Raw genomic sequence first — 23697 nt, forward strand, 5'->3', positions numbered from 1 at the left:
TCATTTCAATTCTGCTTACACCCTAGTTTTAGACTGCAAACAGCCAAGTCAGCAACTATTGTGCAGACATGGTCCTACACTGCTTCTTTCAAAAATCTGGTTAAAAGCAATGATGTACAGCTCATGTTGGAATGAGTGCTTGTAGACAGGAAGTGGTTGAAAGCAATTAGAGCAGATCAGTAGCACTGAAAAGGGAGAGAGAAATTGGTTATGATGCATGGTGCTTCAGAAAATACTGTAATGTGTCATCCAGTTAGGGTTTATATAAAATATACTGTAGGTCTACCCTGTTTATGTCTGCCTTAATTAAAAATGGTGCAATGCTGATGGATTTACAGGCTGGCACCAATATCACAGAGAGTTATGTACTTTCCCGTGTTCAGTGTTTTCTGAGTCAACACCTGCATGAATAACAAGTTTGTAGACCAAGAATTCCAACTTCACTGACTTCATGCTCTCCTGCAAGAGAATTACCATAATCACTAAACAACTAGCATTCTCACAATGAGACAAAGTCAGCTTCCAAATTCTTCTTGTGAGAGGTGTACATTAAATAAAAATTACACACAGGAATATCCATATGTCAACTGATGTTTATTTTATCAAGCTCAAAGTGCAGAAACCCAAAGCAAGCTGCCAGTTTTCATTTACTGTAGATAGGACACTGAAAGTTGAATTCTACTTCTATAGGTTACTTCACCTTGCTAACTGATCATCCTGAATAAAGCCATCATTGTTCTAAACCTCTACAATTTGTCACAAAGTCAGATTTGTTTAAAGAGGATACCTTCTTGGAAATGCATGTACATTTCAAGACAGTAACATGATCTAATGGTCTAGGATGACGAAGATTGTATCATATATATGTTATCAGCAAACTGTATATTGTCATAAAAACTGCAAAACATTATTTATTTAAAGGAAAATGTATAATGCCAGTAGCATCAGTAAGATGTGAGCATTAATTCTCTAAAACATTATTATTGAATGCTGTGAACATTATCCTTATTCTCTAGACAAACAATGTAAATATTTATAACATCAAGGTGTGTTCCAGGATTTAATTTTTAATGTAACCTGATTAATCTCTGGCATTTTTTAAAATCAAATGTGATCAGTTGGATGAACTTGCAGTACATTGCATCCAGAAGTGTCAACTGTTGAATTGAATTATATAATGGAGGGAATTTATCAAAACCAGGGGGGGAATTTATCAAAACCAGAGCCTACACAATCTGGAGAAGCTCTGAATAGCAACTAATCAGCTTCTAACTGATTGGTTTTCATGCACAACTGCTTCAGATTCTGGCTGCTCCAGTTTGGATAAATTCCCCTTTTTATGAACTTATGCATTTCAGCGACCATTCACACAGAAAGATGGTATCAGATAAAGGTTTATGAAGTTGTAGGTGGAAAATAGTTTTAGAAACCAGACTGTACTGAAAAACAAAATAATGCATTAGAAAGATCGTAGTTATATATTTGTTATTAAATTGTGTTCAGCGGTTTATGGAAAAAAACATCATCAGCAAAAATAACATATTTTATGTCAAAGAACCCATCACAAATTCTTGGTATGAAAAATTTGGCGATTAGCACAATGCAAGTGACTTGGTATTCTTTAATGAATGCCAAAGGTTGATATTCTTTCTACAGATGAGAGAGTCTGCTAAGATTCATACTGAGAACCGTTCCTCTACATTACCCCAATTGTTCTGTTTTTCTGCAAAACAATGAAGCCAGTAACCTTAGCAAACCATATAAGCTGTGCTATTTAGTGCTTAATCAGCTTATATTATTTCTGCTTCCTTCTTATCATTTTTTTGCAAACCATTAAAGGGGCAAGATGATTTCTCAATATTTTTATGGGTCAATGCTTACAATAGTTGTACCAAACTGTATTATGCATAATGACTCTGCTTTCAAAAAAGCAATATTAATGCAGTATTACAAAAAAAGTATATATATATATAATACTGTATATACAGAAAATATATTATATACAATATATATATATATATATATATATATATATATCTTAGCATAACTGAGTACACCCCTTTGAAAAAGTGAGATTTTAATCAATATCTCAATGAACACAATTTCCAAAGTTTTGACAAGTCTGAGTTTTATAGAACATTTGTTTAGCTCATTACATGAAAGTAAGGTTACTAATATAACTTAGATTACAAAATCTTCAGTTTTACTCAAATTAGTTGATGTAAAAATGAAGACACCCCACAACAAAAACTACTACATCTAGTATTTTGTATGACCTCCATGATTTGTAAGGACAGCACCAAGTCTTCTAGGCATGGAATAAACAAGTTGGCAACATATTGTAACACTGATCTGTTTCCATTTTTTAAGAACAACCTCTTTTAGAGCCTGGATGCTGGATGGAGAGTGATGCTCAACTTGTCTCCTCAGAATTCCCCATAGGTGTTCGACTGGGTTCAGATCGGAAGACACATACCTGGCCACTGAATCAATTTCACCCTGTTCTTCTTCAGAAATGCAACAGTGGCCTTAGATGTGTGTTTTTGGATCATTGTCATGTTGGAAAAGTGCACGATGACCAAGGGCACGGAGGGATAGTAGCATCTTCTCCTTCAATATAGAGCAGCACATCTGTGGATTCATGATACTATTAATGAAATGCAGCTCCCCAACACCAGTAGCTCTCATGCAGCCCCACAGTAGGGCACTGCCACCACCATGTATCACTGTAGGCACCAAGCATTTTTCTTTGTACTCCTCACCTTTGCAACACCATACAGTTTTTAAGCCATCATTTTCATCAGTTCCAAAAACATTTATCTTGGTCTCATCACTCCAGTAAACAGAGTCCGAGTAGTCTTCTTCTTTCTCAGCATGGGCCCTGGCAAATTCTAGGCTGGCTTTTTAGTGCATGGCCTTTAGGAGAGGCTTCCTTGTGGACAACACCCATGCATGCCATTCCTCTGCCGTGTACACTGTATTGTGTCATGGGAAACAATCACCCGAGTTTGGCTTTCTACTTCTTTAGTTAACTGCAGTGAACTTGCATGGTGATTTTCTTCAACCCTTCTCATAAGAAGTTGCTCCTGTCGAGATGTTAATTTACATGGATGGCCTGGACATCTCTGTGAGAGAGATGGTTGCAGTTCCATCTTTGTTAAATTTTTTTTCACTTTTGCTACAGTAAAGCTTTGCTGATCTTCTTGTAGCCTTCACCTTTCTTGTGTAATTAAATTATTTTCTTTCTCAGGCCTTGTGACATTTCTCTTCCATGTGGTGCCATTGCTGACAGCATGAAATGGGAAGGAGTTTTCTTTGTTAAGTGACGCCCTTTTATATTAACTGTCTGCTGTACACCTTTTTAATGAATAATTAGTCTCACCTGTAGTTGTATTCTTGTTAATTAGCATTTTGTTGTCTAAAATTTAGCTTTGTTCCTAAGACTTTTATTGGGGTGTATTCATTTTTGCAACATGGTCTTGAATGAATTTGTTAGGAAAAATACTTTTTAGTGTGTGCAAATTAACAAATCTTGTTTGCAATTGATGGCCCGCAATTGTTGGAATATTTTGTAGTATAGTGTCCGATAGAAAATGTTGATTCTGAAAGGAAAGTAAAAGTTTTCTGACAAATCTGTTGGGGTGTACTCATTTGTGCTGAGCACTGTATTATAACAGTGAGAGTATATTGCTATACTCTCTGTTATGCACACTTCAGCCTATGTCATGTATAAAAATATGGCTGCGGTCTGTAGCTGGCAAAGACCCACTGAGCAGAGAGGAAGGAGAGCCATTCATGTGACTATGACTGGTGCAGTCATAGTGGAGCCATACTGCTGCTGTTTTAATAAGTTAGTGAAGGAAACCAAGGAAGTTACATTTAGCATAATTAATAATTGCCACTTCCAAAATATTTCACACTTTTGGACTGTTATTGATGGCAAAAAACAAATTATAAAGCAATATTCACATTTATACAGAATGTATCAAACTGCAATAACAGTCACCACATTTTTAACTGCATGTGACAATTGTAAGAATGTTTCACAAACTTTGCAAAAACAAATAAAACTGTATATTTAAATCAACAATGTACCTAAAATATTACTGCATATTTCAAAAAGGAAAAGAGAAAGTTTTAAAGTTTACAAGATATTGTGGATTTAACCACAGAAAAAACATATGTAATAACTGAACGTTCGAGGTAGTAATTAGGCCAATATGTGTTGGTTGTAATTGTATGAGTTTCTCCCAAATTATACAAATTACCTATATACAATGTATTACCTACTATCCATATGCAGTATGCTTACTATTCTGATACCTTAACCCACTGGTACCCTAAAAAAAGGCATAAACTGTGCAGAGTTTATGTGCAGTTGTTATAAAAGAACAGTTAAGATGCTAGCTCTTTATCAATAAACTGGAAAAGCTTTTTGTTGGGCCCCTTACCAGTTCAGCATGGTGCATGAAATATAATAATAATAATTAAAAAAAAAACAACAACAACAGAAACAAAGAATCTCCCATTTAGCACTTTATTATACAAAAGGATTAAAAAAAGGAATCCAAAGCTCTTTCTTTACATGGCAGCTCCTAAACTAATACTGAATGGTTCCCTATAAATCATTCATTATAGTAGTACTGGAATTTGAGTTCATAACTAATTTGCGTGGTTCAGTTCTCATGCTATCAAACTTAATCTGCTCATTCAGTAATAACTATTGCTATTAAATTGTAAATATAGGAGTACATACTTAATGAATGAAAAGTGTTAAAGTGTTACTAAACCCACAACAGTAAAATCAGTCTGTATATGCAGCAGGGGTGGACTAGCAACTCATGGGGCCCCCTGGCAATAGGGGATCATGGGGCCCCTGTGTCCTTGCCCACACTCAAACCACACTCAAAACAGCATATGAAAGGTACCAGGGGCATCTCATGGGGCCCCCTACTGACCCCAGGCCCTGGGTCAGTCAGCCCTTGATATGCAGTAAAGCATGCTTGTCATACTCGCTGTGAAACCTAAGGGGTTAATCCTCTGCATTGTGTAAAAAGGCTGTTTGGTTCTGTTTTCTCTGCCCCTCCTCTTGTTTAAATGTCCACCTAATAAGACAGACTGAATTCATAGCCACATGAACATGCTCAGTTTAGTGTGTACTGCTAGAGAGTTTTTTTTCTTGGGAGAGTGCATGTGATCAGCACAGGGCCAGTCAGCACTGTTCAGACAGAGGGTCAGGGGTTTTGCATCCTCCTAGAGCAGAAAGAAATCTCCTCTTACAAGCTTTAACTAGTGTTCTGCTGAAGTCACAAGACTGCTCTAACTGCTAATGAGAAAAGGTATTTAGCAGTTTACATTTACTAAAATAATCACATTTCCATGTTGTGGGTACTGTGGGAGACCAGATATAGTGAATGCAGGGTCCTGGGTTTAGTAACACTTTAAATAATCATTCTAATAGTAAAGGAGAAGCATTTTATACCTTTAAAGGAGGGAAAGCTGCACTACAGCCTGTCAATTCCCATGACAAGTCCTGGGGCACAAATAGTGTGAAAGAACCTTGTATCCATAAACTTGGCAGGGGGTAGCTTCGTTTTATGGCATCCCTCTTATAGCAGTCATCCAGTTCATAAAGCCTAATTCTAACTTTGCTGAGCTTTATTCAGAGAAGGAGGGCTGGATTGTGGAGAGGTGAGTCTGCTGGAGAGATCACTATGGATAGAATTGATGTTTTTTTTTAAACCCTGTAGGGTTATTCATATTTTAGAGAAATAAGGTGGAATTGGACTTTAAGGACATAAGAGTAGATATCAGAATGAAAGTGGGAGCCCACATGCCATCCAGTCTTGGAAGTTCCAGATCATAGGTCTGCTGTCCCAAGTGTATATTTTCTGCAGCAACAGAGAAAAAAATCAGTTGCATGCTTCCCTTAATGAACTGTAATGAACATTTTATGATTATGGTCACCTTTAATCCAGGCAAAAAAAAACAATATACACAGATGAAATACAGTACATACAATATGATTTCTAGTGACATTAAAGAACAAAGCTGAGGAAAGTGGAAAAATAGTGCTGGACCTGTAGGGTTATCTCACTGGCACAGCTATCTTAAAGTATTGATTTTGATATAAATGATCTGGTTGCCAGACAGAGAGGTTCTACACCCCAGGTGATTTCCACAATCTTCTTGCCTTGTAGTGTAATGTAACACAAATGGAAATTGAAGTGCCACCCTACTGCTAAGAGGTCCAGATACAATTTTATTCCAATAAATGTCAGAAAATAAAAAAGTAGCCAATATGTTTTGGTGGTTCAAGAGCATCCCCTTCATCAGGGCTTGATTGACAATAATGTGAATAGACTGAAAGTGAACTGGACCTTTAATGATATTTTTTCAAAATTGCAAATACAGGCCTTGTCAGCAGTGGTATGCCAGTTGTTATAGAAATAATATAAACATTAAGCTTTTCCATTTAATTCACAAAAAGAGGTTTATATTCAATACAGTTCCAGAAAAATACAACGGCACCTTGTCATTTCTCTGTTACACATTATAAAACTAAAGTCAAAAGACAGAAAGCTGTTCAGTGAAATACATTCCCCAAAGGGATGCAGTGAATTAGAGAGTTAATAAAATAAAAATTTTCACTGGATGAAGTCTTCATTTTTATTGTTTAAATGTAATTGGGGTCAGCCATCCAGAAATTGGTTTAGTTGGAAAAAATTTTATTAACTTTGATTGATTATGTGGAAATAGATTGGACAGATTTAGTGCGTAGGCATCAATGTGAGGTAATATTACCATAGAAATTAAATGTTTCTTGTACTTTAAATGAAATAAATTGCAGCATGTTTACAGCACAAAGAGCTACTTGCAAACATTCAGAATTGTCAGGGTGAACAAATAATCTATGAACCTGCCCTTTGCATAATTTGAATGCAATAATTTGCATACCCAGATAGTAAATCAATGTATGTGGCTGCATGTAAAGGTAGGATACTTACATCTAGTTAGGTTTTCAAGCAGAAGTGAGATTTGTTTTGTGGGACAACAAGCTACATAGATACTATTTCAAATTCGTTATTTGACAAAAATAAATTTAGCTGAAGTTCATTATAATTACATCTATGGTATAATAACCACACAGGTATTGGATGATGATCACCTAGTACCCATGTGATGGGCATTTGTCCAGCTTTCAAAGGCTATTCTAGTTGGCCAGTGGGTTCAATATTAATGAGTGTGAGTGTTTGCAATATTGTGTGAGTGTAAGGCATTACCAGATACTACATGCACCTTAGGAATACTGCACCACAATTTACTATAAGTTCATGCGTATTGCACCAGTCAACCAAGCACACTGCTATACGTGGTCACTGGGGTCACACATCTCTGCCAAAAAAACTCTTAATGCCTTAGGCTTTTTCAATACTGTTATATTATTCTTATTATTTATTTCTGTTTGAGCAAACACTGTTTTCCTTTGTATACAAGATACTGTATATCAATAGCAGGGTGTTATAATAATTTAAGCTAGTGAAAATAAGCAAGTGTTAAAGGCAAGCACATTTACTGATACTTTACCAAGAAGGACATATGTCTATATCTAAAATGCTAGCACTTACAAATCTACTAAGTTTGAAACCTGTTTTAAGATAAGAATACTAAACTGAAGAACAAACATTTAATTTATTTTAGCTTTCAAGTTCTTAGCTGTGGTATCTAAATAAATGTTCCATTTATATGCTTTTTTCCTTTTATTTCTACCTGGCGATCTTGCCAGTAATGTACTTTCTGTCCTAGGGGACAACCCCCACTCACTGTGATGTGTCTGTGGACAGCTTTGTTAACCCTGTGTTAGGACTACAAAATACCTCCTACATTCCTCATTTCTATAGCATAGGGAGGAGGTGTTTTATAGTTCATAGAGGTGTACTAGGCAAGGCTAATAACACTGCTTAAGGAAACACTGCAGAGTGCATACAGGACTGGATTTCTGGCAGAATCAACATGTTTACCCGTTATTAAACAGATATAACAAAACACTTTCAATAGTATATTTTATAGACCAAAAAGAAGTAAAAAAGAGAAAGTTTAAATGTTTTTAAATAAATCAGCTAAGCACTATTGTAAAGATAACAATTGTAAAGATTAACAACCAATTAAATAATGAAATGATGGTCCGTCAAGTGCAGTGCAAAAAAAAAAAAAAAAATATATATATATATATATATATATTGCGGAATGGTAAAGTGCACCACATAAAAGTGCAAAAAACATTAGTAAATGCGAAATCTAAAAATCAAACAATATGGTAAAGTGCATCATAAATGTAATGAGCTGAGTGAAACAGTAAAGTGCAAGTAAAAGCAAGTAAAAGCATGAAAATATCAGCTAAAAAGCTCAAAAAGCTAATTATTATTATTATTATTATCATTATACAGTATTTATATAGCGCCAAAAAGTTTGCTCAACGCTGTACATTATAGTGGGAGACAGTACATGAGACAATACAGTAACAATACAATACACGAGGAGTTCGAGGGCCCTGCTCCTTGGAGCTTACAATCTAGGAGGGAGGGGATAGTGGTACAGGAGGAAATGGCTGTGGGGGATGGAGTGGTAGGAGGAGTGGAGGAGATCGGCTGTTAGGTGAGGGCGGGGTAAGCTTCCCTGAAGACATGGGTTTTCAGGGTGCGCGTAAAGGTTAGGAGGGTAGGTGACAGTCTGATGGATTGGGGTAGTGAGTTCCAGGGAATGGGGGAAGACCTGGAGAAGTCCGTGAGTCGGGCATGGGAGGAGGAGACCAGGGAACTGGAGAGTAGGAGGTCTTGTGAGGAGCGAAGAGTACGTGTTGGGTGGTATTTGAATATCAGATCGGTGGGGTAGTTTGGGGCAGTATTATGAATAGCTTTGTACGTCAATGTTAGTAGTTTGAATTTTATGTGTTGGGCAATCGGAAGCCAGTGGAGGGAATGACAAATGACAAACAATAAAGTGTATCACGGAAAGATTCTAAATACAATAATGTCCGTGGTGATCAGTGAAGTAAAGTGCAGTAGTACATGATGTTACAATAAACATATAAAATCTGAGATATATAAATAGGATAAAACTCTACATCAATGTCCGTGTTTAAAAGTGTTAGTTATATAGTCAAATATCCATAAATGGAAGCAATTGTCTGTGAAACCATAAAGTGCAGTATATTTAAGGTGCAGAGTGCAATTGTGCTGATGATCACACAAAAGAATCCACCACCTCTCTCGGATGTACACTCACCAGATGAAAACTGGTAACAGGCAATCAAGCATTAAACATCTGAGAATGGAAGGTGGCCAAAGGGTTAAACTAGACCAGATTCATCCTGGGCACGCGTATGGGAAGTCAGCCCTTGTCCTAGAGGGAATATCTCACCACAGGAGCCAATAAAGTTGCATATAGTGAGACAGAGATCAAAAAACATAAAAAATGTACCAAGATGGCCACCGCTCCAACAATCGGCAGTGGCGGCATGATGCCAGCAAATGGCGGCTCCACCCAATGCATTTCATGCACATGCACGCCCTCAGGGGTACGCCTATTTTTTTTTAGCGCTGCACTTTCTTACAGGGTTGGGTTAAGCTTTGCAGTGCCGCAAAGAGAAATTAGAGGAGAATTTTGGCAAAATATAGTTGAGGAGAAAACATTTGCTGTGAAATTTAAGTGGGTCAAAATTTGCCAATCATTGATATTCTTGAGTATAAACACATAAATGTGCTCTTCAGCAAGTTGACTACAGACAAAGAAAACAGGCAATGTGATACTGTATGTGTCTAGCCAATGAAAATCACAACTGAGCCACACATATGGGCTACATATGAGTAGCACAAGCCTTTGGCCATCTCTAATTCTATTTACATGTAAATATAGTTTTCTTAGCTTAACATTCACATAATGTAATTACAGTTGTACAGAAAATGCCAAGGGATGCATTTAATACTATTTATTGTTTCCTTTTAAAACTGAAATATTGTGAAGTATCTGTAGAACTTACTGTATTTAATGTATTATTTACGTTACCCTTGGCCTTTTGTCAGTGTAAGGATAGCTATACATTACTTGATTTTTTTCAAGCATTGGAACTGATTCAAGCCTCACTTTCAGTAATTGGCTGTAAAAGGATAAGATTCCAGGGATCATTATTTAGCAACTGTACATAGTTGGTCAGGTAATAAAAAGGGCACACATTCACATTAAACAGGAGGAAAAGCCTGTGAAGAGGCTAAAACAGAGTCTTACAGGTTATCAAATTGTACATTGGGGTTTACATGATTAACTGAAAAACAGAAATTTTACTATTTAGGTTAATACAAATTAGCCTGGAGATGTTGAGTGTCATATAATTCATTGAATGATCAGTTTGAGGTAACATAAGTAGGAAGAGGTGAGCCCAGAGGGCAATTGGACAAAAGTGTTTTGGCTTAGGGGAGCAAGTGAGAGATCACAAGCATGTGCTAGGATTTTCTAGCCACCAATCCCAAATTTTGTTATATTTGGAGGGACAACCTCTCTGAAGAAAAATGTGTTTCTTTTAGATGAGGGTGTTACTGATTTCCAGAAAACAGGATTGTATTGTAGGTGTGGCAGCTCGCACCCAGTTATGTGTGATTAGCTTTCTCACAAAAAACAAGGTTTCAAGTAGCAGTAAGAACACTGCCAAGAATGTGTCTGTCTCTGGTTCAGGGAAAATGCCTAGCAAGCACTGCTTGGGGTGCAGGGTTAATTGGGAAACCATTTGGTTATGAATTGGCACCCTACCACTTGTGCCCAAAACTCTTGAATTATGGGACAAGCCTGCATAAGGTGGTAAAAGGTGCCTGGAATATTAGAACGTATAGGGTATAATGGGCTGTGTGTAGGGTGGTATTTGGATATACATATGGGGGTTAGATAAGCTGATGTAATATATATAAGCATTTGAGGCAGTCAGACAACTTGGGGTGAGGAGCATTTCAACAGTATCTAGAACATCATCTCATTCTGTGTCTTCCTCTCCCTCTATATCTGTCTGTCATCGAGTCTTAGGAAAATAGGCCATTTTACCTGCAGAGGGGGCAAAAAGCATACTTTAAAACATACAAGTCAGCATTTTGGCATCGTAACCATTAACAAATCACAGCAGGGGAACAGGCATCAACTTTAGAAATGTACCAGGGAATTTGGTCCTTACTGTGTGTCAGAGCTGAAGGTACTAGCATGTAGCTAATGAGAACGGATTCATCTTTTAGTACTTAAAATGTTTTGAGGTCATCGGCATTGAATACATGGTGCATATAGTAAACCCCGTAGAGGACTACAGCTCTTGGGCTTGGTAAGGAGGTTAATTCAGGTAAATGTTTGCTGTACCAGAGAGGGGTAAAGGCATGTATATTAGGAAGGTTTAGTTTGGATGCAGCTAATTCCCAGTAACATTGATATTGATACAGAAGGCTAGCATGGTTGCAAGTCTTAGTAGACCTCCTCACAACCTGCAGATGGTGGGGTGTAGGGTGTGTAGCAGGGGTACAGATTAGGGCCTGATTTCTTCATTTGTCTGATGTATCCAAATGGTAGAAATGGAATAGCTGAGCCACAAGGTAATATAGATTGAAATCTAGTAAGGCAGCCCATCCCATTGTTTAAAGATTTATGAGGACATGCCTTTGCTATTGCCCCAAACAAAGGCTCCAAGTATAGAATGTAAATAGATGGGGAAGTGCCACAGGATGTATAGAATTTTAGGTAGCAGGACCATTTTAATCAGATTAATTCTCCCCATGACCCCTAGAAAAAATTTAGCCCATGTCTATGTCTTTGCTTTAAGAAGGGTGTAGAGAAGTTCTACATTTAATGACACATAATCAGTAGGAAACCTAGTAGTTCGTACTCCTAGATATCATAATGAGCTTACTCTAGTGAGTGGTTGAGACACCTGTTCCCACGATGGCAGAAAACTGTGCAACGGGAGAATTTGTGACTTGTCTCAGTTGATTTTTAGACCAGAATATTTCCCAAATTGTTCTGTGACTTGTTACTGCAAGGAGTGATGGGCCAGAATTTTCCAAATAGGGGAGCATATCATCAGCATGCAGCCCTATGGTCTCCACCAGTGGAAATATCTGCAAAACTTGCATTATAGGGCTAGACCTGATAGCATACACCAGGGGTTCAATGGCTAGGGTGTATATGAGAGGGGAGAGTGGGCAGAAAGTTCCTCTAAAAAGGGAAAAATGTGTCTAAGACCCAGCCATTCATGGAGACTTTAGCTACTGGAGAGTGATACACCAACTGCAGCCATTTGATATAGTTAGGGCCAAAGTCAAAAAAATTTAGACATTAACTAAGATAGTACAATTCCACTGAGTTGAAATCTTTGGCTGCATCTATTGCTACCACCACTCTCTTACCAACATGATCATGAGGGGCTTGGAAATAAATAACTAAACATCTTGTGTTAAAGATAGTGTTTTGTGAGGCATGAAACCTGTCTGGTCAAGGTGAGTTAAGGAGAGAATTACCTTATTCAGGCATATGGCCAATACCTTCTCAAGTATCTTAATGTGTATGTAAACCCTCACCTTGTAAAACAACTCATTGAGGTTAAAATAGAAATAAAAGGAAAAACATTTGTGTATAGATATAAAAATAAATAAAAACATACCATTTCCCCCTTTTTTTAAGTGATCCTATTCCCTCTGTTCTGAGCTGCATAATAGATAGAGGAGGGGAAACTGCAGCACACTAATCTTCTCGGTGAAAGGCTGTGCAAAGGTGTCTCTCAGGACAAGTCTGATCATTGGATGAGAGCACATTGAGTTTCCAACATAGCTAGAGATCTGACCACTGTGTGCTCTTCTGTTTAGTGTGGTCAGTTTTTTTTTTTAAAATAGGAAGGCAGGGGGACTGGAAGGAACAACAGAGATTTCACAAAAAGGAAGCAATGCAAAGAGAACAGGATACTTTTTCATACAAGTACATGGTACAGCAGGCACACATCAGGAATACAAAATGTTGGGTTTACGTATTATTTAATATGTGTCTGCAACTGCGAAATTGGTCTATAAGATTCTGATAACAAATGGTTCTTCCCATGTTTTGGTATCAATATTATGAGGGCTTCTATCATAGAGGTCTGGAGTGTGGAGGAGTCAAATATGTTGTTAAATAGGTAAAATAATGCATGGATTAATGTATCAATGTAATGGGTATAAAATTTAATGGGTAACCCGTTCGTACCTGGGGTCTTGGCACTAGCAAATTGTGCTATAGCTGTTGCTCTTTCATCAGTGGAAAGTGGTGTGTCTAATAAAGTCACCTGCTACACAGTCACTTGCAGGAACTAAATGCGTTGCAGAAAATCCTGAATTTCTAACACGGTATGTAATACAGTAAAGAAATGCAGGGCACGATACAATTTACACAACACTACTGTGATCAGTTTGGAATCAGTGAAGGAGATGCCAGGGGATGCTGAATTTGGCAGATTTTTTCCCCAAGCTCAAATACACACTGTTTAGAGAAAAAGAGCGTTTGCTTGGTCTTATCATGATGGAGTTGTTTCACTACCTTTATTTGTAGCTTTAAGCCAGCTGCATTGTCAGTGGAGGGGTTGCTAGTAAGCCTGTTTTCTACTGATATCAAATGAGTCATGGCCTGATGCAACAGATTCTTGGAGGAAGCTTTAGGTCTGAAAATATGGGCTATAAGGAGTGAGCAGGCTTGGAATTTAAAAGACTTCCAGACTGACAGAATAATATCCGTCCCCTTATTAGTATCAAATAAAATTTTAATTCACTGTGAAGTCTTTCTGAATTGCATAGGGAAATAAACCAGAAGAGGTTGAGGCGCCATATTGGGTCAGGGGAGCAAAACAATTTTGATAAGAGAGTACACGAAGTCTATGTTAGAAAGTCTGGAAAGTAAAATACTGGAGAGAAAAATAAAGTCAACTTGGGACATGGAGGAATGTGTGGTGGAAAAATAGGAGTATGCTCTAATGGATGGATATTTGTGTCTCCTGGAATAAACTAGAACAAAGCCAGCGAGTAGGTGACTATATTTGGTCCCATGACTAGTGGTGGATTGAAATTTTGGTGACCCCAATTAGAATAGGTCTGGATTAAAGGAGAAGTATAGCCAAATCTATTTGGCTATTCTTCTCCTATGGATCACAGGAGTGCATTTCATTCTTCACTCCTATGACTGGAGTTCAGCTGATAGCAGGCTAAAATCCCCTGATGGCTGACATATTTCCCAGCAGACTGTAATTGCCGAAGGAAACCGCTAACCTGATGAAATTGCTGGCACAGAATATATAGATAAATGAAACAAAACAGTGCTGGCAGGGAAGCAAAGCATAGAAAAGAGTCCTGTTGAAGTCCAGGCACATTATGGCATCAATTTAGGCTGTGCTGAAAAGCAGCTATGATCACAAAGTATGGCTCCAGTTGAAGGAGAAGGAGAAGATAGCATCCAAGATCTTCGTCGTATTCGCTATCGGTTGCTCTGAATCTGGAGAGGACAGTTCACCACCTTCTCCCTGAGTCTCCCTCTCCTGCTGCTAAAATTTAGCAAGCTAAGCACTAGAATCTGGGAACTTTTGGGGGAGACATGGTGGGCTAGGTTGTAGAACCCTCAGATGGCAGAAGGGGAGATCTGTGGAGCAAATTTTCTCCTAGGATGGTGGAGGAAGGATGATTTGTGAGAAGAACTCTGCTCTCAAGCGCCTTACTTCTTCAGGCTGCACCAACCAGCCCTCTCAAATAAAAACAGCATCCTGAAAAATGAATGTTTGTCAAGAATTCCACCTAAAAAAAATAGCAGTGCACCTTCTGGCATGTGTCTTAGGCACTGTGCCTCTGACTGCTAGTCTCAGCAAATTTAGTGTGAGAATTGGTAAAGTCACTAATACTTACTGCTCTCTATTAGTGATGGGCCGAACACCCCCCTGTTCGGTTCACGGTCAAACATTCTAACCTGCTAAAAGTTTGACTGTGAACTTCCAACAGGGACAATTTACTGATCAATATCTTACTGCATCTGAGTATCTAAAATAGCGCATGAGTTATATTAAGTCATGCAGTATTTTAGTAGTGAAACATTCTTTAATCGTATACCTGGAATATATGTAATAAAGAAAAGAAGAAGGAGGAGATATGTAATATTAAAATTGTAGTATTCTTTGAATAGGACCAATAGAATAAATAAGAAAGAACATAGTCAGGGCCAAGTAGAAAGGGCTCAGGGGTTAGGGGGGTATAAGGTTTGGGATAGGTAGGGGGGGGGTGAAAGGGAGAGAGAAGAAAAAAAAGGATACCAAGATCCAAGTTAATACTTTGACATAATGCCAGATAAATATGAGTATTTTGTGTTAGTATGTATCTGTTGGATGTTGGCTTTTGTATATGTAAAATGGTATAATTAAAACTCCTAATAAAATATTTAAATATTAAAAAAAGAAACATTCTTTAATGTTTTAGCTGTCAGTGGGGTTCCCTATTCATCTTTGGGTCTCTCCACAGCAGCCCTGTTTCCTTCATGCTTCCTTTTCCTGTGTTCCCTGTCTGCTTTCCTAGCTTCCTATCTTGTGGCCAGATCCCAACCAGGTTGCCAATGGGTCCAATCAGAATTCTCTAGTCTCACTGTTTCCTGTCACAGGCCTGAGAGAGAAATTAACTCTGATGAACCTGTAATGCTTTGGTTGTGAGGCTTAAAGGGACCAGCCAGGGATACACAACCTTTTCCAACAATCAGGAATTCTGGTTATTACACCTCTACAAAACAGAATTGAAACAAGTCATTTTCTCCTTGGTCATATTACTTTTAAAGGCTTTTACATGGACAACCTCATGTTTATTATTCCATTTTTATACCCAATTACAAATCTGAACCAGTGAAACTTACCTAAATGCACTAGAATGTTTATGTTTGAATCTTCATCTCATAATGATATTATCCCCACATGTGACATATAGTGCATGAAGAATGATTTTATCCTATTATATTGACATTCTGATCCTAAGGAGAAGCCTGCAGGAAGCATCTGTAACAATCCATTGTCTTGAAGGCTGTATATTTGTTTGCATTAGCAATAGAGATGGATATGTACAACAGTTCATTTATCATAATTACTGCTAATCAATACTGATCATCAGGATATCTTAAACAGACTACACCAGATGTGATTATCTGTCAGCTTCTATTGAGGAAAGACACACTGAATAGATTCTACAGTAAGCTAAAGCTACTCGTGTAATGCCTACAGATGTTTTCTAGCCCTTTGTCATTTCGCACTTGGAATTTATAATGAGCTAACATGCTGCTATGTTATTAAGTTTAATTCTATTTAAATCAATTTCACTCGGAAAGAAATACAGTGCTGAAAAGATGAACTCACTTTCAAGTAATCCCTAGTTCACAAATTAAAGGTACATTTTCAAATCAAAGAAAAAACACATATGAGCCAAACATATTTTACAACAAAAGTTTTACATTATAGAGGGGTACTAAAAACACCCTAAAAGTATTTCATTTCATTTTTTTTATAAACAGATAAGGCCGTTTAGATCTTAATTCCTGTTAAGCACTCTGTCTATAGGACAAAATAAAGTGTAAGGGCAAAATAAAGTACAGTTTCAAGTACATATGCAAGCATTGTAAAGTAGTAGCTACTAATACGTATATATATATATATATATACTGAAGAAAGTTTGTTTTGTTATTTTACCGTCTCAGTTTTTATGTGCACACTACCAGTTTACAGTGAATAATAATATAAACTATGCTTACAACATTTGTTTGTTGCTGTGACAACTCACAAATGTCAAGAGATGCTCACCTATGTGACAATTCAAATATTAAAAGAACAATCTCAGGTTGGATGGGTTGTCATTCATTACATATGATATCCAGTGTAATTATCCTTTTGCAAAAATAAGTATTTTCAATGTTTGTCTCCATATGGGGAGCTCACCTGATTGCATTATAGAGTTGATTTGTGTGCATGGTGGTTTTGTGTTGAATATTCAGGAATGTAGCATTGCATTGCTCTGAAACTAGTGCAATTTTCATCTATTGTATTATCATAGATTCTTTTTGAATTTGCTGGATAATTATTTATTGTCTCATTGGGAACAAAATGCAATTAGGTTATCTTTATCTTAATGAGTTTTGCAAGCTTTTTTTGTTTCTTAGCTGCAAGCACTTTACATTTGATGTGTGTTTACTCATATTCATTTTCTATTTCCAGGTGGTTGAAACTAATTTGGTTGCCTTTGACTGTCACTGGATCATAATAAATGAGGTAACTGCCTTTCTAGAATTTCTGTAAAGTATTGAACTTATTTGCATTAGATAGGGCAGTCTTAAGTTAAGTATGACTTTGCAGAACACATTTTTTGCTGGCTTTTAGCTTGACAAGAGAGTAACTAATATTAAGATATCTATTTAGTAATATAATAACTAAAGTAAAAGCATACCACTGGTATCATATTTTAGGACTTGATCATTTAGTATTTTGTGGGCATTAATAGAAACACCTATCAATTTGTAATTTTTATTGGCAGGAACAATTGAGTACTGTCCGTGATACTTTTTTTCTTTGCACTAACATACAATTTTGAGGACAAGCTTTCGGGGTATGCCCCCTTCTTCAACGTCCAAGCAGTACTATACAAATCACAAAGTTTCAGCAGAATGTTAGAAGGGATGAAAAAAAAAGGAGGCTAGAGATAAGATACAGAAAAAGCGAGGGGGGAGGGGGGGGTGGAAATACTGCACTCACACAGAGGGAGTCAAGCTTGAGCTAATAGTCATAAAACTGTTGGATAATGAGTGAGGAATCCCATGTCTAAATTAAGGCCGTTAACGGTGTTAATTTGGACATGGGATTCCTCACTCATTATCCAACAGTTTTATGACTATTAGCTCAAGCTTGACTCCCTCTGTATGAGTGTAGTATTCCCCCCCTCCCCCCCTCGCTTTTGCTGTATCTTATCTCTAGCTTCTTTTTTTTTTTTTCATCCCTTCTAACATTCTGCTGAAACTTTGTGATTTGTATAGTACTACTTGGACTTTGAAGAAGGGGACATACCCCGAAAGCTTGTCCTCAAAATTGTATGTTAGTGCAAAGAAAAAAAGTATCACGGACAGTACTCAATTGTTTCTGTCACAAATGCACTAATAGGGCTACAATCACCTCAAGCGTAATTTTTATTGGAAAATTCGACAATAACATTCACAAGTAACGATTTAGCTTTATGTCCTCTCTTGTCCTTAATGCGGTTGCAAAACTACACTAGTTACAAATGCTGTAGGTAGAAATCCAAACTTAATTTAGTTGCACATGTGTAGCTTCCATGAAGTAAGAGCCATAGTGTCATTGTGTGTGTATTTCTTTGCCTGTATGCTAATGCAGACTAAATGATAGGAAATATCTACGTATCTACCTATTTTCCAAAAATGTGAAAGAAAAAATATGCTGCAAAAAATACCCAGATTTTGGTTTCACAATTATATCCCCATGCATAGAATCACATTATGAAGGCATCTAACAACATCATGGTGGGCAGCAAATTGATGATATTGTGCTGCTCCTTTGGTTAATGTTATGAGCATATTGTGACGGACTCGGGATCGCTGCCACCAATATGCGACAATCCCACGATCGCTGTCACCAATATGTGATGACCGCGGTGTCAGACCCCAGCCCTTCTCACCAAAATCGTGACCGAAGGACTAGCCAATCTAAAACCGCAATGTCACGTGTGTAACAATGCCACACTCAGCTTCACCCTGCACACCGATTTTCCAGCTAATTGTACCACAATCGATGTACCGGCAGCCTGAGCGATTGTTACTGGGTCAGATTAATTACGCAATTAACCCTTCACACTGCCACCACCTTCTTTTTGTACAGAGAAAGAGGAAACTCGGCAATATCCGCAATAACACTATAATGGTTGAGGTACAGTAATCGCCTGTATAACACGGTCACCGCAGGCCGGTTATACAGAGGGTTAAACAAACACAATAGCGTCTCTTTTAGAGGCAGGAATTCGTAAATTGCAATTAAGAGCTATAGAAACAGTTCAACACTTTCAGAAGGAAAGATTTATTACTTAAAAGTCAAAAAGGGTGCAATAAAAATATTTACAGAACAAAGATGTAACCAATATATATATATAAATATACAGAGAACAACAGCAAAGCAAAGAGATAACAGAAAGAGGTTAAAGGGTACTTGCCAAAGTCTTGGGTTAGCAAATTAAGTTTCAGAGTGAAAGGGTACGGGTCTCCCCAGGTGGTATTGATTTTACAGTAAATGGGAGAATTCTTCAACTTTGCTCTCTTAGGCCTGACAGCCCATTTTGCTGTCCCCCAGCAGGGAGTGTCTCTAAAGCCAAGGACCAATGCCTCATTTAGGGAGGGGTGGTCGGGCGGATACCTCAACTAGATCCAGAATCTCTCATAACTCATATTTTGCTCATAACTTTTCCTATGCACAAGTGACATTCCACCCGCGGGTAGATTATTATGCAGACACGTCTGAGGATTGATTAGACATGAATTATGAAATTCTACACTGAATGGTTCCCGAGATCTACTTTTCTGCTTTCCTATGTATTCGAGACAAGGAGAGTGACCCATCAAATTGTTCGTCTCCTCTTAGCCAATCTGGCGATATGTCTGGTTTTTATGTAGGTCTCTCATATTCCAAGATATGAGACATAGGGGAAAAAGGAATTTTGGAAAAGTGGTTCTCTGGTTCGTGCTTTGCTGGAATGCCTTGAACTCCTGGGAAAGCTTGCCTTATCTTATACAAGGTGTTATATGGTACAGCTCGCCCAGACAGCCAGGCACCTAGCTCAAAAATGTTTTATAGCTCGGGGGTTCCCTGCTGTGCCTTAGCCTGCCAGTGACACACAGCCAGCACACACACACTGGCCAAATGTCTCTGTGCCTCTCAGAGAGGGAGGGGGAGGGAGTGAGGGGAGAAAATGGAGATTCTTAACAAAATGGATGCTGCGTCCTGCCTCTGGTGCGCTCGTTCGCGACACATAAAAAGTGAAAATTGTATAGAGTTGTTGATGCCAAACACCAAAATAATAATTTGTTAAAAGCAGGTGTCCTTAACCCCTTGCCATCCTGAGGATTTACCCCCCTTAATGACCAGGCCTCTTTTTGGTTTTTGGCACTGCATTATTTCAACTGATAATTGCATGGTCATGCAATACTGTACCCAAACAAAATGTACATCCTTTTTTTCACACAAATAGAGCTTTCTTTTGGTGGTATTTGATCACCTGTGTGCTTTTCATTTTTTTAAGGTTTAAACAAAAAAATACCAAAAAGTTTGTATTTTTGTATTTTTGGCTATAAAAAATATATAGTAAACTCAAAGTTAGTCATAAATTTAGGCCAAAATGTATTCTGCTTTTTGGTAAAAAAAAATTCCAATAAGTGTATATTGATTGCTTTGTGGGAAAGTTATAGCGTCTACATAGTTATGGTATACATAATGGAATTTACACAGCTTTTACTTTCTGACTGGCCATCACATTTCTTGAGGTGCTAAAATACAAGGACAGTACAAATACCCCCAAATGACCCCTTTTCAGAAAGTAGACACACTAAACTATCTGCTGAGAGGCATATTGAGTCCATGGAAGATTTATTTTTTTTCTACAAAATTTTGAAAAATGACAAAAGCATATTTTTTTGTTTACACAAAGTTGTAATTTAAAGCCATGGATATATGTGGAATTACACCCAAAATACATTCTTCTACTTCTACTGAGTATGGGGATACCACATGTGTGAGACTTTTTGGGAGCCTAGCCACATACAGGAGCCTGAAATCCAATGACCACTTTGAAAGCCGGAAGGTGCGTAATTTCCTCATTTCACTTCCTCACTACCTATTACAGTTTCAGAGGCCCTGCAATGCCAGGATAGCACCAAACCCCCCCCCCCCCCAAATGACCCCTTTTTAGAAAGTAGACACCCCAAGGAATTTAAAAAGAGGCATGGTGAGTATTTTTCAGATCTCAATTTTTCTCACAAGGTTATGAAATATAAATAAAAGAAAGGAAAAATATATTTTTGTTTTCTTTCTACATTTTCCAAAAACTTGTGGCAACAAATGAGATCTGCTATCTTGGCATTTCAGGGCCTCCTAAACTGTGATAGGTAGTCAGGAAGTGTAATGAGGAAATTAAGCCCTTTTAAAAGCCTAAAGGTGCTTATTGGATTTTAGGGTCCTGTACTTGCCAAAAAGTCTCTCACATGAGGTACCCCCATACTCAGGAGAAGTATCAGAATGTATTTTGGGGAGTAATTTCACATATAATCATGGCATATGTGAGCAATAAATCATTTAAGTGAAAATTTTGTGTAAAAAAAAAATGTTTAATGTCATTTTCCAAAAACTTGTGGTAAAAAAATTAATTCTTCTATTGACTCAACATGCCTCTCAGCAAATAGTTTGGGGTGTCTACTTTCCAAAAAGGGGTCATTTTGGGGTGTGTGGGCATTTTATGCCCAGCATTAGAAGTTTATGCCACACATCATTCACTCTTCTAGCCACCTGAAGACCAAGCCTTTTCTGGCACTTTTTGTTCACATGAAAAAAAATCAGTATTGTTTGCTAGGAAATTACTTTCAACTCCCAGACATTATATATATTTTTAAAGCAAACACCCTAGTGAATAAAATTGTGGGTGCTGAAATGTTTTATGTCACATAATATTCGCTCAGCGATTTTTCAAAATACACTTTTTTTGCTTTTAATGCAAAAAAACAATATATTGGCCAATTATTTGGCAAACTATAAAATATGATGGTATGACGAGTAAATTGACACAAACATGGCATGCTTTAAAACTGTGCGTGCCTCGTGCAATGGTGACAAACTGCATACATTTTTTTATATCCATAGGCAACACTTTAAAAGCCTTTACAACCTACCATTTTAGATTTACAGAGGAGGTCTAGTGCTAGAATTACTGTCCTTGATCTGACATTCAGGGAGATAGGGGGAAAGGGTTTTTTTTCTTTTTTTTTTAAGTTATTTTGATTTTTTTAATTATTCACTGTCCCTTTCATTTTTTTTTTGTTCACTTTTAATGCTATCACAGGGAATTCAATTATCCCCTATAACTTCAATGGGCATTGTCATATATTCTTTTTTGAGAAATCTGGGGTCTATCAGGCTCTAGATATCTCCTCTGCCCTTACATTATCTAATCAAACCAAATCGGTGTGATCAGATGCTTTTCCAATTTACAAATGGCGCTGTTTATATCCTGCGAAACTGAAGTGATGAACTGCTCATAGCTTCCAATTTCTTAGACTATAGAGTTGATTGACACCATTCTGGTCTCCAATCAGCTCTATGGTCAGCTGACAGAAACACTGGCTGCATTCTCAGGTTCCCCCGATGGCAAGGGACTGCCTGAGAAAGCCGTGGAAGGCAGCGGGGGAGGGGGGACATCGTCTCCCACTGCTTGTAAAAGCAATCCTGCAGATATTTAGCCACTAGGATTGCTTTTACATGAAAGCCGATCGCCAACACTATACTAGCAATGGAGGTTTACTGTGTATGAGCGTCTTCCTGGCAATCAAGGGGTTAAATGTGATTACTGGTGTACTGAGGGGCAATCTGACACTATCTGGGAGGGGCGTGAAAACCGTGGGAGGGCGAATCACATATATATATATACAGGTGATTTTGCGCACCCGTACCGCCCTGTAGCTGTATTTCTGCTATAGGGCGGTCAAGAAGCAGTTAAAGAAGCGGTTTGTGTTGCGGCACTGCGTTACTTTAACTGACCATTGCACAGTCATACAATGCTGCACCCAAATGAAAGTTACTGTATGTCCTTTTTTTCTCACAAAGTGAGCTTTTGTTTTGGTGGTATTTGATCGCCTGTGTGTTTTTTAATTTTTTGCGCTATAAAAAAAAAGACCAACAATTTTGAGAAAAAAAATATTTTGGACTTTTTGCTATTAAACATGTCCAGTAAAAAAATTTAAAAATCAAATTTCATCATAAATTTCGGCCAAAATGTATTCTGTGACATGTCTTTGCTTAAAAAAATCCCAATACGTGTAAATGAATTGGTTTACGTGAAAGTTATAGCATTTATAAATGGCGGTATAGATACTGTATTTTTTTTATACTAATAATGGCAGCAATCAGCAAATTATGGCGGCGATCAGTGACTTATAGTGGGACTGCAGGAATGCAGCGGGCATTCCTACACTGGGAGAAACTGACTTAGTTTCACTGACATCCCCAGTGACACCAATACAGTGATCAGTGCTAAAAAAAGCACTGACACTGTACTAATAGCACTGGGTAGGAAGGGGTTAACAATGAGGGGCGATTAAAGGGTTAACTGTGTGATGGGAGTGTTTTGCTAGGGGGCAGGGGAGTGTGTGCTTTACTGTAAAGCACACTGATTGGGATAACTATCTACAGGTATCTGCAAATTGAGAAACAAACGTCTAATATTATTGGCAGTTGACCTAGAGAGGGATAAATCCTGACTGGTCTGGATGTATCAGGTTGCTATCACCCAAGAGAGTCTAGAAGAAAGAGCTCTTGCAAGGAGTTTTACGTCTGTATTTAGCAAAGAGATAGGCTGATAGGAATCAGTGTGCAGCCTGTTC

General features: G+C 37.8%; 1 protein-coding gene across 2 annotated transcripts in view; it reads left to right on the forward strand.

The window, feature by feature from the left end:
• GRID2 (glutamate ionotropic receptor delta type subunit 2) overlaps positions 1-23697 on the forward strand; it is a 1339544-nt gene that overhangs the window by 768244 nt on the left and 547603 nt on the right. For both annotated transcript variants that reach the window (XR_016308769.1, XM_089663824.1), the window contains exon 5: positions 17273-17326. Coding sequence is in view for 1 of the 2 variants with exons in the window: in XM_089663824.1 (XP_089519950.1) it covers positions 17273-17326 (54 nt within the window). In the remaining variant the exon portion in view is untranslated. The remainder of the gene's footprint in view (positions 1-17272; positions 17327-23697) is intronic.

Source organism: Staurois parvus, unplaced genomic scaffold (genome assembly GCF_062004578.1).
Source record: "Staurois parvus isolate SC_StPar_1 unplaced genomic scaffold, SC_StPar_1.0 ptg000044l, whole genome shotgun sequence".
In the NCBI taxonomy this organism is placed as follows: domain Eukaryota; kingdom Metazoa; phylum Chordata; class Amphibia; order Anura; family Ranidae; genus Staurois; species Staurois parvus.